The sequence below is a fragment of the Sapajus apella genome, unplaced genomic scaffold (genome assembly GCF_009761245.1).
Source record: "Sapajus apella isolate SASKATOON/1434 unplaced genomic scaffold, GSC_monkey_1.0 scaffold16, whole genome shotgun sequence".
Lineage (NCBI taxonomy): Eukaryota > Metazoa > Chordata > Mammalia > Primates > Cebidae > Sapajus > Sapajus apella.
The window spans coordinates 16372795-16387944 of record NW_022436956.1 but is presented as its reverse complement, the minus strand read 5'-3'; the positions used below and the strand labels follow the sequence as shown (position 1 = coordinate 16387944).

Sequence of the window (15150 nt, the reverse complement as noted above, 5' to 3'; positions counted from 1 at the left end):
GAATTCAAGGTCAACCTGGGTGACATATTGACACCCCGCCTCTACGAAAAATAAGCTGAGTAGGGTGGCTCACACCTATTGTCCTAGCTATTCAGGAGGCTGAGGTGGGAGAATTGCTTGAGCCAGGAATTCAAGGCTGCAGTGAACTATGATTGTGCCACTGCACTCCAGCCTGGGCGGCAGAGCGAGACTCTATCACTGCAAAAAATAAAACAAGAAAATGGGTAAGATGGGGATAATAAGACCTAGAGTGTCATGAGAATAAGTGAATAATATGAATCACTTATTTTAGTAATTGGCAAATGACACTCCAAAAAATTAGTTGGTGTTGCTATTGTTATTTTACTGCCTTTTGTCTGAACCTCTTCTTATTCTATCAGATTACAGTCTGTGGTTGGCCAAGTCAATTCTATTTCCCTAGCCTCTATTGTCTCTCAGCTCTTCCGCTTTATGCCCTACCAACCTTAATAAATAAGTGCCACACTCTAATTTCACAGCCTCTGCTCCAGGAATGTTGATGCTGGAGAGAACCCTGTAACCAGGCTGATTGGTTCAACAAAAAAAAATCCTGCTTCTGAACCTCAGCTGAGCCCTTTCTGCTGCTCCACAAGCCCCTTACTGCTGGTTCTCAATTATGGTTGCTCATTAGAGTCAACAGAGGCACTTCTGAAAACATTAGTGCCTGGGCCCCCCATCCCAGGAGAATTAAATCTGAGTCCACGGGGCTAGGGTCCGGGTCATTTTTGTGTATGTGTGTTAAGGCTCCCTGGATGATCCTAATATGCAGCCAGGGATGAGAACCACTTAATTGTTCTTAAAGGACAATTATTTCCTACAGCAGCGTTCCAGATCTTTTCTTCTATTCATAAGCCTACGTTCAAATCAAATAGAAGCTTCATAAACTTTGCACCTTCATAAATCCACAGAAGCTTCATAAACTTTCCACCTCCCTCCCTGACAGACTTCATTTTGTTCCTTTCTTGGAAGATAGAGCATCACAACTCCTATCTAAAGCTAATCTATCTTGTTTTAAATAAAATATTCCATTAGTTACCTCCTTTCATATATATATATATATATATAAAATATGTATAAAATATATGACATGTTTTTTTGGGGGAGGGGGATGGAGTTTTGCTCTTCTTACCCAGGCTGGAGTGCAATGGCGAGATCTCTCCACTGCAACCTCCACCTCCTGGGTTCAAGCAATTATCCTGCCTCAGCCTCCTGAGTAGCTGGAATTGCAGGTGCCCACCACCACACCCAGAAAATTTTTGTATTTTTTTTTTTTTTTTGTAAAGACGAGGTTTCACCATGTTGGTCAGGTTGGTCCTGAACTCCTGATCTCAAGTGATCCGTCCACCTTGGCCTCCCAAAGTGCTGGGATTACAGGTGTCAGCCACCACACCTGGCATATATTTTTAATATTATTAAATGTTTATCGCCGGGCGCGGTGGCTCAAGCCTGTAATCCCAGCACTTTGGGAGGCCGAGGCGGGTGGATCACGAGGTCAAGAGATCGAGACCATCCTGGTCAATATGGTGAAACCCCGTCTCTACTAAAAATACAAAAAAAATTGGCTGGGCATGGTGGCGCGTGCCTGTAATCCCAGCTACCCAGGAGGCTGAGGCAGGAGAATTGCCTGAACCCAGGAGACGGAGGTTGCGGTGAGCCGAGATCGCGCCATTGCACTCCAGCCTGGGTAACAAGAGCGAAAACTCCGTCTCAAAAAAAAAAAAAAAAAAAAAAAAAAAAATGTTTATCTTTCTGTTGCTTCTTCCTCTCAACCTGGATTTGTCCCAAATTTTTCTCCATTCTAAACAACAAACAAAAACAATCGTTTCTCACTCTGGTTCTGGGTTGAGTGGGAGAGGAGAACTAGTATTTACTGAAGGACTCCCAGGGGTGGGTGCTATGTTACGTGACACCTGTTGCAAAGTCCTGACCATTCTTGTTCTGGGGTATCACTTCCATCTCTGCTTCTCCATGATTACTGCCGCTGTCCCAACCAAGGAGTTTTTTCTCTTGCTTATCTAGGACTATTTCCTGGATTTCCAGCTTAAACTTCTTTTCCTATCTAACCCAATCTGTACAGTAATGTCAGAGTAATTTTCCCAGTCAGATCACTATTCTGTTGAAGAGTCTTTCATAATTCTCCATTAACTACTGGATAACATTTTGATCCTTCATCTCTCTTCAGAATTAGTAGGAGGCCTGTGGAACCTCCTTGTCTCAAACCCTATGAGTGATCTGATGTTCTGATTGTTGCTGGGATAAGACAACTTTGTGATGTTTTTGTCTTTGAATTTCTTGATTCTTCTCATAATTTGTTTCAGCTTAAATGTTATCCTCCTAGTTGCTTTCCCTGTTGATATTAAAATAAGTGCCCTTCACCCTCATTCTGTACCCCATTAAATGATCTGAAATTATTTTGTTTACATGTTTGTTGCCCATGTTTATTCTGTCAGATTACAGCCTGTGGTTGTAATCCAAGAGCCAGGCCAACTCAAATCTACTTCTACCACTGAGCTTTGCTGATTCATCCCAGTGCTCCTTGTTTGCCCATCACTTTGAGCCTGTTCGTTGCTAAGGTGATTAAGAGTCAGATTTCTTCAGAACACACTGGGATTTTCTGGGGTAATTATTATTAGTGCTCCTGTTTATCCTCAAAACTATCTCAATTGGGACAATAAATTATATTATCACTAATTTACAGTCTTGTGTCACACCCGTTTGTAAACGTGTTATTTCTAAGCTCACTGAGGACAGGAAAAAGTCATGTTCATCATTATTCTTTTTTTTTTTTGAGACAAGGTCTTGCTCTGTTGCCCAGGCTGGAATGCAGTGGCACAATCATGGCTCACTGCAGCCCTCAATCTCTGAGGCTTAAGTCATCCTCCCACCCCAACCCACCAAGTAGCTGGAACCAGAGGCAGGCACCACCATGCCTAGCTAATTATTTTATTTTATTTTATTTTATTTTTTTGAGACAGAGTGTCCCTCTGTTGCTCAGGCTGGAATGCAGTGGCATGATCTCAGCTTACTGCAGTCTCTGCCTCCTGAGTTGAAGCAGCTCTCCTGCCTTAGCCTTCTGAGTAGATGAGACTACAGGAGTGTGCCACTATGCCCAGCTAATTTTTGTATTTTTTATTTTTATTTCTTTGAGACAGAGTCTTGCTTCTTCGCCCAGGCTGGAGTATAATGGCACGATCTCGGCTCACTGCAACCTCTGACTCCCAGGTTCAAGCAATTCTCCTGCCTCAGCCTCTCTGGTAGCTGGGATTACAGGCACATGCCACCACACCCAACGAATTTTTTTTTTTTTTTAGTTTTTAGTAGAGATGGAGTTTCACCATATTGGCCAGGCTGGTCCCAAACTCCTGACCTCAAGTGATCTGCCCGCTTCAGCCTCCCAAAGTGCTGGGATTACAGGCATGAGCCACCATGTCCGGCAATTTTTGTATCTTTAGTAGAGAAGGGGTTTCACTGTGTTGGCCAGGCTGGTCTCAAACTCATGACTTCAAGTGATCCACCCCCCTCAGCCTCCCAAAGAAGTGCTGGGATTATAAGCATGAGCCACTGCGCTCGGCTATTTTATTTTTTTTGGGACAGAGTTTCACTCTTGTTGCCCAGGCTTTAGTGCAATGGCGTGATCTCAGCTCACTGCAACCTCCACCTCCTGGTTTCAAGTGATTCTCCTGCCTCAGCCTCCCAAGTAGCTGAGATTACAGGCACTCGCCACCACACCCAGCTAATTTTTGTATTTTTAGTAGAGATGAGGTTTCACCATGTTGACCAGGCTGGTCTTGTACTTCTGACCTCAAGTGATCCACCCACTTCGGCCTCCCAACTTCTGGGATTATAGGCATGAGCCACTGTGCTGGCCTTATTTTATAGAGACAGGGGCTCCCTGTGTTGCTCAGGTTGGTCTCAAACTCCTGGGATCAAATGATCCTTCTGCCTAAAGTGGTGAGATTATAGGCCTGAGCTACCACGCCCAGCCTATCTTCATCTCTCTTTGACTAGTAACATCTAGTACAGTGTTTTGTATGCATATAGTAGAAGCTCAGGAGTTATTGAATGAGATTGGATAATTGATAAAAATAAGACAATGTAGGCTGGGCGCAGTGTAATCCTGGCACTTTGGGAGGCCGAGGCAGGCAGATCACCTGAGGTCAGGAGTTCAAAACCAGCTTGGCCAACATGGCGAAACCTCGTCTCTACTAAAAATACAATTAGCCAGGTGCGGTGGTGGCCGCCTGTAATCCCAGTTACTCGGGAGGCTAAGGCAAGAGACTCACTTGAACCTGGGAGGCTGAGGTTGCAGTAACCCAAGATCGTACCATTGCACTCCAGCCTGGGCAACAGAACGAGAATTCATCTCAAAAACAAATAAGTAAATAAATAAGATAAAATAAAATGACAACATATGTGGAGACACTAGCACAATATCTAATACATGGTAAATGTGGTTTTTTTTTTCTAATACATGGTAAATGTGGTATGTGCTAAAAAAAAAATAAATTTGTTAAAGGTTTTATTTTGTTTGTTTTTTTTTAAAGACAGGGTATCATTCTGTCATCCAGGCTGGCTGGAGTGCAGTGGGATGATCATGGCTCACTGCAGCCTCAATCTCCTGGGCTCAATCAATCCTCTTGCCTCAGTCTCCCAAGTAACTAGGACAACATGTGTACGTTACCATGTGCGGCTAATTTCTTTATTTTTTGTACAGACGGGAGTCTTGCTATGTTGCCCAGGCTGATCTCAAACCCCTGGGCCCAAACAATCCTCCTACCTTGGCCTCCCAAAATGCTGGGATTACAGGTGCAAGCCACCATGCCCAGCCTTAAAATCTAACAAATGTTACTTTCCCTTCCCTCAAATGGGTCCAGGTGTCATATCTCCCAAAACCTTTGTTTACAAACTATGCTACACAATTTAGTACCCAAGTATGTACTGGCTTGTTTGCCTTTATTGAGCTTTTTGTGGTATTGTTTTTTTTACTACATTAGAAGATGTCAGGTATCATGTCTTATAATTATCAATTCCAGATATCAAAACTAGTTCTTTTTTGTAAATTGGTTTATATTGAGATGTTCATTATCTATCGGCTGGTAATTTGCAGGAAAGAAATGATGACAAAAATAGCAGATTAGGTACCCACAGTCAGCGGCACAAGCTTAAAAGATCACGTTCCCTGTTTGAAGATGCATTGTATGTGTTCTAGCGAGCAAAAATTGGACCTTCAAATATATCCTCTCAACATTTTCGGTAACTAAGAAGATACAGATTCAAGTGACCAAGTAATCTTTACACAAGAGCACAATGTCTCTTGGAAGTAGGGGAAGAATGAAAAATATGCTTAGTGTTGAGATCTGACTATGGAATAATAAGACTGGGATTTGAACTCCTAAATTATTTATAATAACTTCCCTATGCCTGTTTTTTCATCTTTGTAATGCGGATGGTACATTTGCTTCTGGGGAGTTTGTAAGAAGAGTAAATGAGACATATATACATATACTTTTTGGAGACAGAGTCTCACTCTGTCTCCCAGGCTAGAGTGCAATGGCACAATCTCAGCTCATTGCAACCTTCACAACCTCTACCTCCTGGGTTCAAGTGATTCTCCTGCTTCTGCCTCCAGAGTAGCTGGGATTACAGGCATCTGTCACCACACCTGGCTAAGTTTTGTATTTTTTTCAGAAGAGACAGGGTTTCTCCATGTTGGTCAGGCTGGTCTCGAACTCCTGGCCTCAGGTGATTCACCCGCCTCAGCCTCCCAAAGTGCTGGGATTACAGGTGTGAGCCACCGTGCCCAGCCAATATGTCTTAAATATTGCATTGGGACATACTTATACACTTAACACTAAAAAAATTACTTCTTGTTTATCTGAAATCCTAATCTAACTGGGCTTCACATGTATATATATATTTTTAAATGGATTGTTGCCCTGTCGCCCAGGCTGGAATGTAATGGTGCAATTTCAGCTTGAACCTCCGCCTCCCAGGTTCAAGCAATTCTCCTGCCTCAGTCTCTGAGTAGCTGGAATTACAGGTGTGTGCCACCATGCCCAGCTAATTTTTTGTATCTTTAGTAGAGATGGGGTTTCACTATGTTGGCCAGGCTGGTCTGGAACTCCTGACCACTGATCTGCCCACCTCAGTCTCCCAAAGTGCTGGGATTACAGGCATGAGCCACCACACCCGGCCTAGTTTCCTATATTTTTATTTGCTAAATCCAAAAACCCTACCTGGGAGAAGCTGTGGCATGCCACAAGAATTCGGCCCAGCCAATGTGCCTCGCACACAGCAGGGCTGGAGGCATGAGTGGTCATCTTGCAAGGTGACTATGAAAAAACGGGTTCCTGCGGCAGTCCAGGAAGGATTGAATTGTTGTTCCCTGAACCGGATAAAAGTGACGAGGGAGGCAGTGGTACCCTAAACAGTTGGAAGCACAGGGGTCAGGGTCAGACAGACTTGCATTTGAATCCTCAGTCTGTCATTTAATAGCTACATGATTTGGGACAAATTGCCTTCTATTTCTGAGATTCCATTTTCTCATATGGAAAATGGGTATAATAATAATAGTGCCCATGTCCAGAGTTACTGTGAGGATAAAAGCAGTTAATGTATATAAAAAGCCTCTCCCAGGGCCTAACTCATGAAAGCTACTTAATAAATGCCTTTATTAATTAAAAATACCGACTGAGGCTCTCTTATGTGTCAAATACTGAGGTAAATTCTGGAGATATAAAAGTAAAACAGGCTTGATGCCGTGGCTCATGCCTATAATCCCGGCAACTCCAGAGGTTGAGGCAGGAGGATCACTTAAGTCCAGGAGGTCAAGGCTACAGTGACCTATAATAGCACCACTGCAAGCCAGCCTGGGCAACAGAGCAGGACCCTGTCTCTGAAAAAATGTTAAAAATGAAACAATCAACAGGTAATATTGTGTGATAAGGGCTATTAGAGAGGAAGTAGAGCACTCCAGAAGAGCCTATAGGAGGGGCACATAACTCATGGCTTCCCAAGGGAAATGGTGTCTCAGTTGGGACCTGAAGTGTGAGTCAGAATTAGCCAGATGAATGGGAGAATGAAAATAGCATATAGGCCCAGCGTGGTTGCTCATGCCTGTAATCCCAGCACTTGGGGAGGCCAAGGTGGGTGGATTACCTGAAGTCAGGAATCTGAGACCAGCCTGGCCAACATGGCCATTCCAAGGAATTAGATTAAGCCAGGAGATCTGACATCTAATTAATGGGTGCTCAAAAGAAAAAGAACATAGAAATCAGAAGGGAGGAAATCACCAAACAAGTAATAAAGAATGTTCCTCATATTGAAGGATACGTATTGCTAGATTGAAATGCCCCATCTAGTGCCAGCACAGTGAATGAAAACAGACCCATAACAAGGCACATCATCAAGGAATATCAGAAACTCAAGCTCAAAGAGAAGAGGTCCCAGAAAGGGAAAAGCTAAATTAAACAAAAACAGGCCACATAGAAAAGCTTAGGAATCAAAATGACTTTAGACCTATTAGCGGCCACACTGACGCCATAAGGCAATGAAGGGGTGCCTTGAAAATTCAGAGGGTAAATTCTGTACAACCTAGAATCCCAATTAGAGCCAAAACTTTATATGAAGTATGAAAGCAAACACACATTCACACATTCAAACATGCAAGATCTCCAGAAATTTATTTCTCATCTGTTTTATTCAGGAAGCTACTGAGGGATACCTGTCACCAAAATGAGGTAGTAAGCTAAGAAGGAGAAAGATATGGGATGAGGCAATGCAATGAGAGAAAAAGGTAAAGGGGATCTCTGGAAGGTCAGAAGACACCTCCACATCAGGAGTGGTAGCAAATGACCAAAACCTAATTCCAACTAGTTTAAGCAAACAAAAATATTGGCCTGGTGCAATGGCTCACACCTATAATCCCAGCACTTTGGGAGGTCAAGGCAGGTGGATCACTTGGGGCCAGGAGTTTGAGACTAGCCTGGCCAACATGGCTGACACGGTTTGTCTGTGTCCCCACCCAGAATCTCATCTTGAATTGTAATCCCCAATGTCAAAGGCAGGACCAGGTGGAGGTAATTAGATCATGGGGTGGGTTCCCCATGCTGTTCTCATGATAGTGAGTCTCATGAGATCTGATGGTTTTATAAGCATCTGGCATTTCCCCTGCTTGCACTCACTCCATCCTTCTGCCCTGTGAAGGAGGTCCCTGCTTCTCCTTTGCCTTCTACCATGATTGTAAGTTTCCTGAGGCCTCCCAAGCAATGCGGAACTGTGAGTCAATTAAGCCTCTTTCCTTTATAAAGCGTATTTCTTCATGCCACTGTGAGAACGGAATAATATAATGGTGGAGCCCCGTCTCTATGAAAAATACAAAAATAGCTGGATGTGGTGGTGCACACCTGTGATCCCAGCTACTTAGGAGGCTGAGGCATGAGAATGGTTTGAACCTGGGAGTGGAGGTTACAGTGAGTCAAGATAGCACCACTGCACTCCAGCCTGGGTGACAGAGTAAGACTGAGACTGTCTCAAAAAAAAAAAAAGTGTATTAAAAAAAAATATATATATATACACACACACACATATATACGTATATATATACACGTATATATATGTATATATGTATATATATGTATATATGTGTATGTGTGTGTGTATATATATATATAAACAAAATGTTGATATGTGGGTTAGGGTGGGTGAAGGAGTTTGTGCAAACTAAGAAGTCCAGGATTCAGATTTTCAAATGCTGTTGTCAAGTTTGTCTCTCTTTCAGCTGTTTCCCCATATTTAGGCTCTTTGTGTGGCAGCAAGAAGGACTCTGAAAGCTCAGATTTACCTGTGGGGTTTTTTTTCTATTTTTTATAAAAAAAAAATTCATTTACTTTAAAAATTTATTTTCTTTTTTTTTTTTTTTTTTTTTTTGAGACAGAGTTTCACTCTTGTTACCCAGGCTGGAGTGCAATGGCGCGATCTCGGCTCACCGCAACCTCCACCTCCCAGGTTCAGGCAATTCTCCTGCCCCAGCCTCCTGAGTCGCTGGGATTACAGGTACACGCCACCATGCCCAGCTAATTTTTTGTATTTTTAGTAGAGACGGGGTTTCACCATGTTGACCAGGATGGTCTCGATCTCTTGACCTCGTGATCCACCTGCCTCGGCCTCCCACAGTGCTGGGATTACAGGCTTGAGCCACTGCGCCCGGCCTTTTTTTCTTTTTTTTTTTAATATGGGGTTTCACCATGTTGGTCAGGCTGGTCTTGAACTTCTGACCTCAGGTGATCTGCCCACCTTGGCCTCCAAAGTGCTTGGATTACAGGTGTGAGCCACTATGCCCGGCCTTACCTGTTTTTTTTTTTATGCATAAGGTAACATCAGGGCAAGGTGCAGTAGCTCACACCTGTAAGCCCAACACTTTTGGAGGCTGAGGCATGGGTATTGCTTGAGCTAAGGAGTTCCAGACCAGTCTGGGCAAAATGGTGAGACCCCATCTCTACCGAAAAATTTAAAAAATTAGCCAGATGTGGTGGCTTGTGCCTGTAGGGAGGCTGAGGTGGGAGGATCCCTTGAGCCCAGGAGGTTGAGGCTGCAGTGAGCTGTGATCATAGAGCAAGACCCTGTATCAAAAAACACAAAAACCAAAACAAAACCATCAGGAGAACTTCAAGATAACCACTTTCCTGATCACTCTGACAAAACTCCCAGGGCAGAGTCTAATAGGCCCAGCTTGGGTCATGTGTCCATCCCAGATCCAATCATTGGTAAAGAAGATAGAATATTCTGATTGGCCAGGCCAGGGTCAAGTCCCCAGCCCCAGGACTAGGATCCACAGACAATGATGTCACCTGCAAAAGTCTGATAAGCACTTTGTAATTGGTAAAGCGTGATGCAAATGTAACAATTATCACCTGTCCATAGCAGATTAGACACTATATTAGAAGGAAAGAGTCTGTGCTAAGTAAACTCTCCCCTTACAGCAAAGAGAACTAGAAGTGGATAACAGGAGATTGACAGGAAAAACTATACAAATTCCATGTAGAAGTGCAGCATTCTGGGACATTCGGTGTACAGAAAAACAGTTCTACAAACTTTATTATATAACATTGTTATCACCATGATCTATTTAGGTTTGGGTTTGTTTGTTTGTTTTTGCTTTGTTTTGTTTTGTTTGTTTGTTTGTTTTGAGACAGTGTCACGCTCTGTCACCCAGGCTGGAGTGCAATGGCACAATCACTGCTCATTGCAGCCTCAACCTACTTGGGCTCAAGTGATCCTCCCACCTCGGCCTCCTGAGTAGCTCAGACTACAGGCAAGTGCCACAACACCCAACTAATTTCTAAATTTTTTGTGGAAACTGGGTCTTGCTATGTTGCCCAGACTGATCTCAAACTCCTGAGTGATCCTCCAACCTCAGCCTCCTAAAGTGCTGGGATTACAGGTGTGAGCCTGAAAAGTTTAATAAACATTTAAAAATTCATGTCTGGAGAAGTCATCCTTGTCTGTGTGTTTGTCTATCCAGAATGACTTTTTCCAAAGTTGCCAGGTAACTGGTGATTTAACAGGGACCCTGTCCTAGTGGAGAGTTAATCTCACACAGAAGTTGATGTACAGCAAACAGTGAAAAACAAAATTGGTCATTTACACATTAAACTCTACATGCTGATTATGTTTTCAGTTCCACCCTCCAAAACAGAATATTGAATTGGGTGAGTCCCTTAAAGTAGGGCAGTTCTCATGTTTTCATGTTAAGCTTGCTTGACCAGAACTTGCTATCCTAAAAATATACTTACTCAACTCACGTGTAGGATGTAAACATATCCCTCACTGCAGACCTGCGTTTAGTCTCTTGAGTTCCCTTTTGCAGTTTCCTCATTAGTAGGGTGTGTGTTGGTGGAAAGTGCTCCCAGCAGCAAAAAAAAAAAAAAAAAAAAAAAGCACAAGCAGGTGTGTAACATGTGGATTGTCATGCTGACAGTGTTTATCCCAGCAAATGACACATTTCACCCCTTTTCCATTTTACAAACAGTTCTGACATTAGATCCACCTGTTACTTCAGGACATTTCAGGAGCTTTTCCTCAGAGTCCAATCTCCTCCCCAGCTGATCTGCTTCTCATCCCATTAGAAATGTAACTGCACTTCATGCTATGTGCAATCACATCCTTCCCCAAGTTATGAGGGAGAAGAAAAGAGAAGGGATAAGGAGAAGGCAAGGGAGAGAATAGTTAATTCATAGTTCATTTATGAACTTCCCAGACTTTGATTACGTGCCTAAATGTATTTTCTTTGTATTTGGGCTGTATGATAATCTGATTTTTTTTTTCTCCTGAGGCAGGATCTTGCTCTGTTGCCCAGGCTGGAGTGCACTGGCACCATCTCGGCTCATTGCAACCTCGACCTCCCTGGGCTCAGTGATCCTCCCACCTCAGCCTCCAGGGTAGATGGGACTGCAGGTACACACCACCATGCCGGGCTAATTTTTGTATTTTTTGTAGAGACAGGGTTTTTTCATGTTGCCTAGACTGATTTCAAACTCCTGGGCTCAAGAAATCCACCTGCCTCAGTCTCTCAAAGTGCTGGGGCATTTTGGGTAGGCTTGAATCACCACATCCAGCCAGTAACATCTTAATTTTGCCTAGGTAACTCATGGTTTTGGATCACCCTTTTGTACCAACTTATACATATCTCACAACTTCCTCGATTCTCTGTGCTGTTTAGATTCCTACTCATGCCAGGCGCGGTGGCGCGTGCCTGTAGTCCCAGCTACTTGGGAGGCTGAGGCTAGAGGATCGCTTGAGCCCAGGAGTTCTGGGCTGTAGTTTGCTATGCCAATCGGGCGTCCGCACTAAGTTCAGCATCAATATAGTGACTTCCCGGGAGCGGGGGACCACCAGATTGCCTAAGGAGGGGTGAACCGGCCCAGGTCGGAAACAGAGCAGGTCAAAACTCCCATGCTGATCAGTAGTGGGATCCTGCCTGTGAATAGCCACTGCACTCCAGCCTGGGCAACATAGCGAGACCCCGTCTGTTTAAAAAAAGAAAATAGATTCCTACTCATAAAAATTGATTACTATTAGGGCCGGGCGAGGTGGCTCACGCCTGTAATCCCAGCACTTTGGGAGGCCGAGGAGGGTGGATCACGAGGTCAAGAGATCGAGACCATCCTGGTCAACACGGTGAAACCCCGTCTCTACTAAAAATACAAAAATTCAGCTGGGCATGGTGGCGTGTGCCTGTAATCCCAGCTACTCAGGAGACTGAGGCAGGAGAATTGCCTGAACCCAGGAGGCGGAGGTTGCGGTGAGCCGAGATCGCGCCATTGCACTCCAGCCTGGGTAACAAGAGCGAAACTCCGTCTCAAAAAAAAAAAAAAAAAAAAATTGATTACTATTTCCTTGTATAGCTGTTTAATAGGAAACAAAATGGTAATATCCAAGGTATTCCTAATTCCAGTGACCAACCAATATAGCCCCATAAAGAATGTGTCTTTGCGCAGCTGGATAACTCATGGCGGCGGCGGCAGCTGCTTGGGCACGGTGCGTGGTGACTGAGCTACGAGCCTGGCGGCGGGTGTGCGCCCCGGCCCGGCCTGGCCCCCGCGTGCCTCCCAGGTTCCGCACCCCTGATGCTGCGTGGGTGCTGAGCCCGCTCCGGCCGGGACGGTGGTGAAGTATTTCCTGGGCCAGAGCGTGCTCCGGAGTTCCTGGGACCAAGTGTTCGACGCCTTCTGGCAGCGGTACCCGAATCCCTACAGCAAGGATGTCTTGACGGAAGACACAGTACACCGGGAGGTGACCGCTGACCAGAAACTGCTGTCCCGGCGACTCCTGACCACGACCAACAGGATGCCCCGCTGGGCCGAGCGACTGTTTCCTGCCAATGTTGCTCACTCCGGGTACATCCTGGAGGACTCTATTGTGGACCCGCAGAATGAGACCATGACCACCTTCACCTGGAACATCAACCACGCCCGGCTGGTGGTGGTGGACCAGCGGTGTGTTTACTGTGTGAACTCTGGCAGCAGTGGCTGGACCGAAACCCGCCGTGAAGCCTGGGTCTCCTCTAGCTTATCTGGTGTCTCCAGAGCTGTCCAAGAATTTGGTCTTGCCCGGTTCAAAAGCAACGTGACCAAGACTGTGAAGGGTTTTGAATATATCTTGGCGAAGCTGCAAGGTGAGGCCCCTTCCAAAACGCTTGCTGAGACAGCCAAGGAAGCCAAGGAGAAGGCAAAGGAGAAGACACTGGCAGCTACAGGAAGGCCAAGGACCTCGCGAGCAAGGCGGCCACCAAGCAGCAGCAGCAGCAGTTTGTGTAGCCAGCCCACCGCCACCACAGCACCCCAGACAGCTTGGCTTAGCCCCTCTGCCCTCCCTCCATCATACTTTATCATTAAAAATCAACTTCCAGCCCTATCTACTGTCTAGGTGGTGGGTTGAGGGTATCTGATTTGGCATCCACAGTACACCAGGCACATTATCCACGTCTGAGCCAGGTCTGCTTATTCTCCCATTGGGCAGCTGAGGACCCAAGCACAGAGGTGCAGTGACTTGCCTCAGGCCCCAGGTAGCCTGCAGGTGAAGTGGCAATAAATGCTAGACTGGAAGCCCCACCAGGGCAGGGCTCTTGGTTTTGTTCTCTGATGTGTCTCAAGTACCTGGAACAATATCTAGCACATAATAGACACTCAATAAATACTTGTTGAATTCAGTCAGTCCTAAAAAAAAAAAAAAAAAAAAAGAATGTGTCTTTGCAGGAGTCAACCCCACTGTTGGGAGATCAGCTTGCACACAGAATGTGTAAGTTGGGAGGCAAACACCCATAGCTATCCACACATTCAATGGAGCAGTCACACCAGGAGAGGGAGTCTGGGAGAGAAAGATGGGGGAGTAGGTAGCTTAGTGGAGAGAGGCAAAAGTTCACTGAAGTGTAGTAGGGAGTGGCCATGAGAGAGGAACCAGAGGTTCCGCTAACGGTGGAATCCAGCGGTCCAACTAGAGGAAACGAGTTGTATTTGTTTGTTTTAATGACAACCAAAGTACCTTCCAATAGGAAAGAGGCCAGGTAGATAAATGAAGAGAAATACAAAATCCCAAATTACTAACATCTTTAACTGGACCTTAGGAGAGTTTGTTGCAGAGTTTCTTTGAGTTAATCCTCATAGAAATCACTGGTTTTTAGATGTAATACTTTAAATCTTTTTTTTCCCCTGCAAGACAACTATTTGTCTGGGGAAGTTGAGAACTATCTCTACATTGGTGGTTCCTTTCTTCCTGCTTCTCCCACAAGCAACTGGATATGGGGCAGAGTGCCTCACCCATCCACCAGCACCACCTGAGGATCTGAAAACCACCCCTGAGGTGGAAGAGGACCAGGAACTGGAGAGAAAAACGTCTGGATTGAAGACCTCAATGGCTGAAGACGAGAGGAAGACAGCCCTGGAAATGGCCCAGGCAGCTGGAACAGTTAGACACTGTGTGACATTTGTATTGCAAGAGGAGGAACATACCCTAGGAAATTTGCTGCATTACATCATCATGAAGAACCCTGAAAAAGGAAGTGGAATTTTGTGGTTACACTAAACCCATCCTTCAGAGAGCAAAATTAATGTATGCCTTCAGACTCGAGATGCTCTTGCAGCTGTTGAGCCAATTCAGAGAGGACTGAAGGAGCTCAAGAACGTCTGCCAATCTGTGCTTGACAAGTTTGAGGCCAGCATAGAGGACTATAAGAATCAAAGAGCTAGCAGAAATGAATCCACATTCTAGTCCCTTAAGCAGTATACCAGGGGAGCTGCCCTCTAGGATATTCTCTTCCTGATTGTGCAGAACCCAGAATTAGAAGTTTGTGGCCAGGCATCATGACTCAGGTCTATAATCCCGGCACTTTGGGAGATTGAGGTGGGCAGGTCACCTGAGGTCAGGAGTTTGAGACCAGCTTGGCCAACATGGTGAAACCCCATCACTACTAAAAATACAAAAATTAGCCTGGTGTGGTGGTGTATGCCTGTAATCACAGCTACTAGGGAGACTGAGGCAGGAGAGTCATTTGAATCTGGGAGGTGGAGGTTGCAGTAAGCCGAGGTCACAACACTGCACTCTAGCCTGGGCAACAGAGCTAGACTCTGTCTAAAA

At 45.0% G+C, this 15150-nt stretch overlaps 1 protein-coding gene and 1 pseudogene across 2 annotated transcripts; both read left to right on the top strand.

Annotated features, from left to right (window-relative positions):
• The first annotated feature begins 12441 nt into the window (after positions 1-12441).
• LOC116556435 lies at positions 12442-13730 on the top strand (annotated as a pseudogene). The gene is made up of 2 exons (XR_004270991.1): positions 12442-12555; positions 12646-13730. The product of XR_004270991.1 is annotated as a PRELI domain-containing protein 1, mitochondrial pseudogene (transcript).
• A 231-nt stretch (positions 13731-13961) lies between these two features.
• LOC116556434 (DNA-directed RNA polymerases I and III subunit RPAC2-like) lies at positions 13962-14784 on the top strand. Its single transcript, XM_032285781.1, is given in 4 exon segments — positions 13962-14004; positions 14306-14571; positions 14573-14594; positions 14597-14784. Coding segments are annotated over 4 exon segments (519 nt in total).
• Positions 14785-15150: the final 366 nt, after the last annotated feature.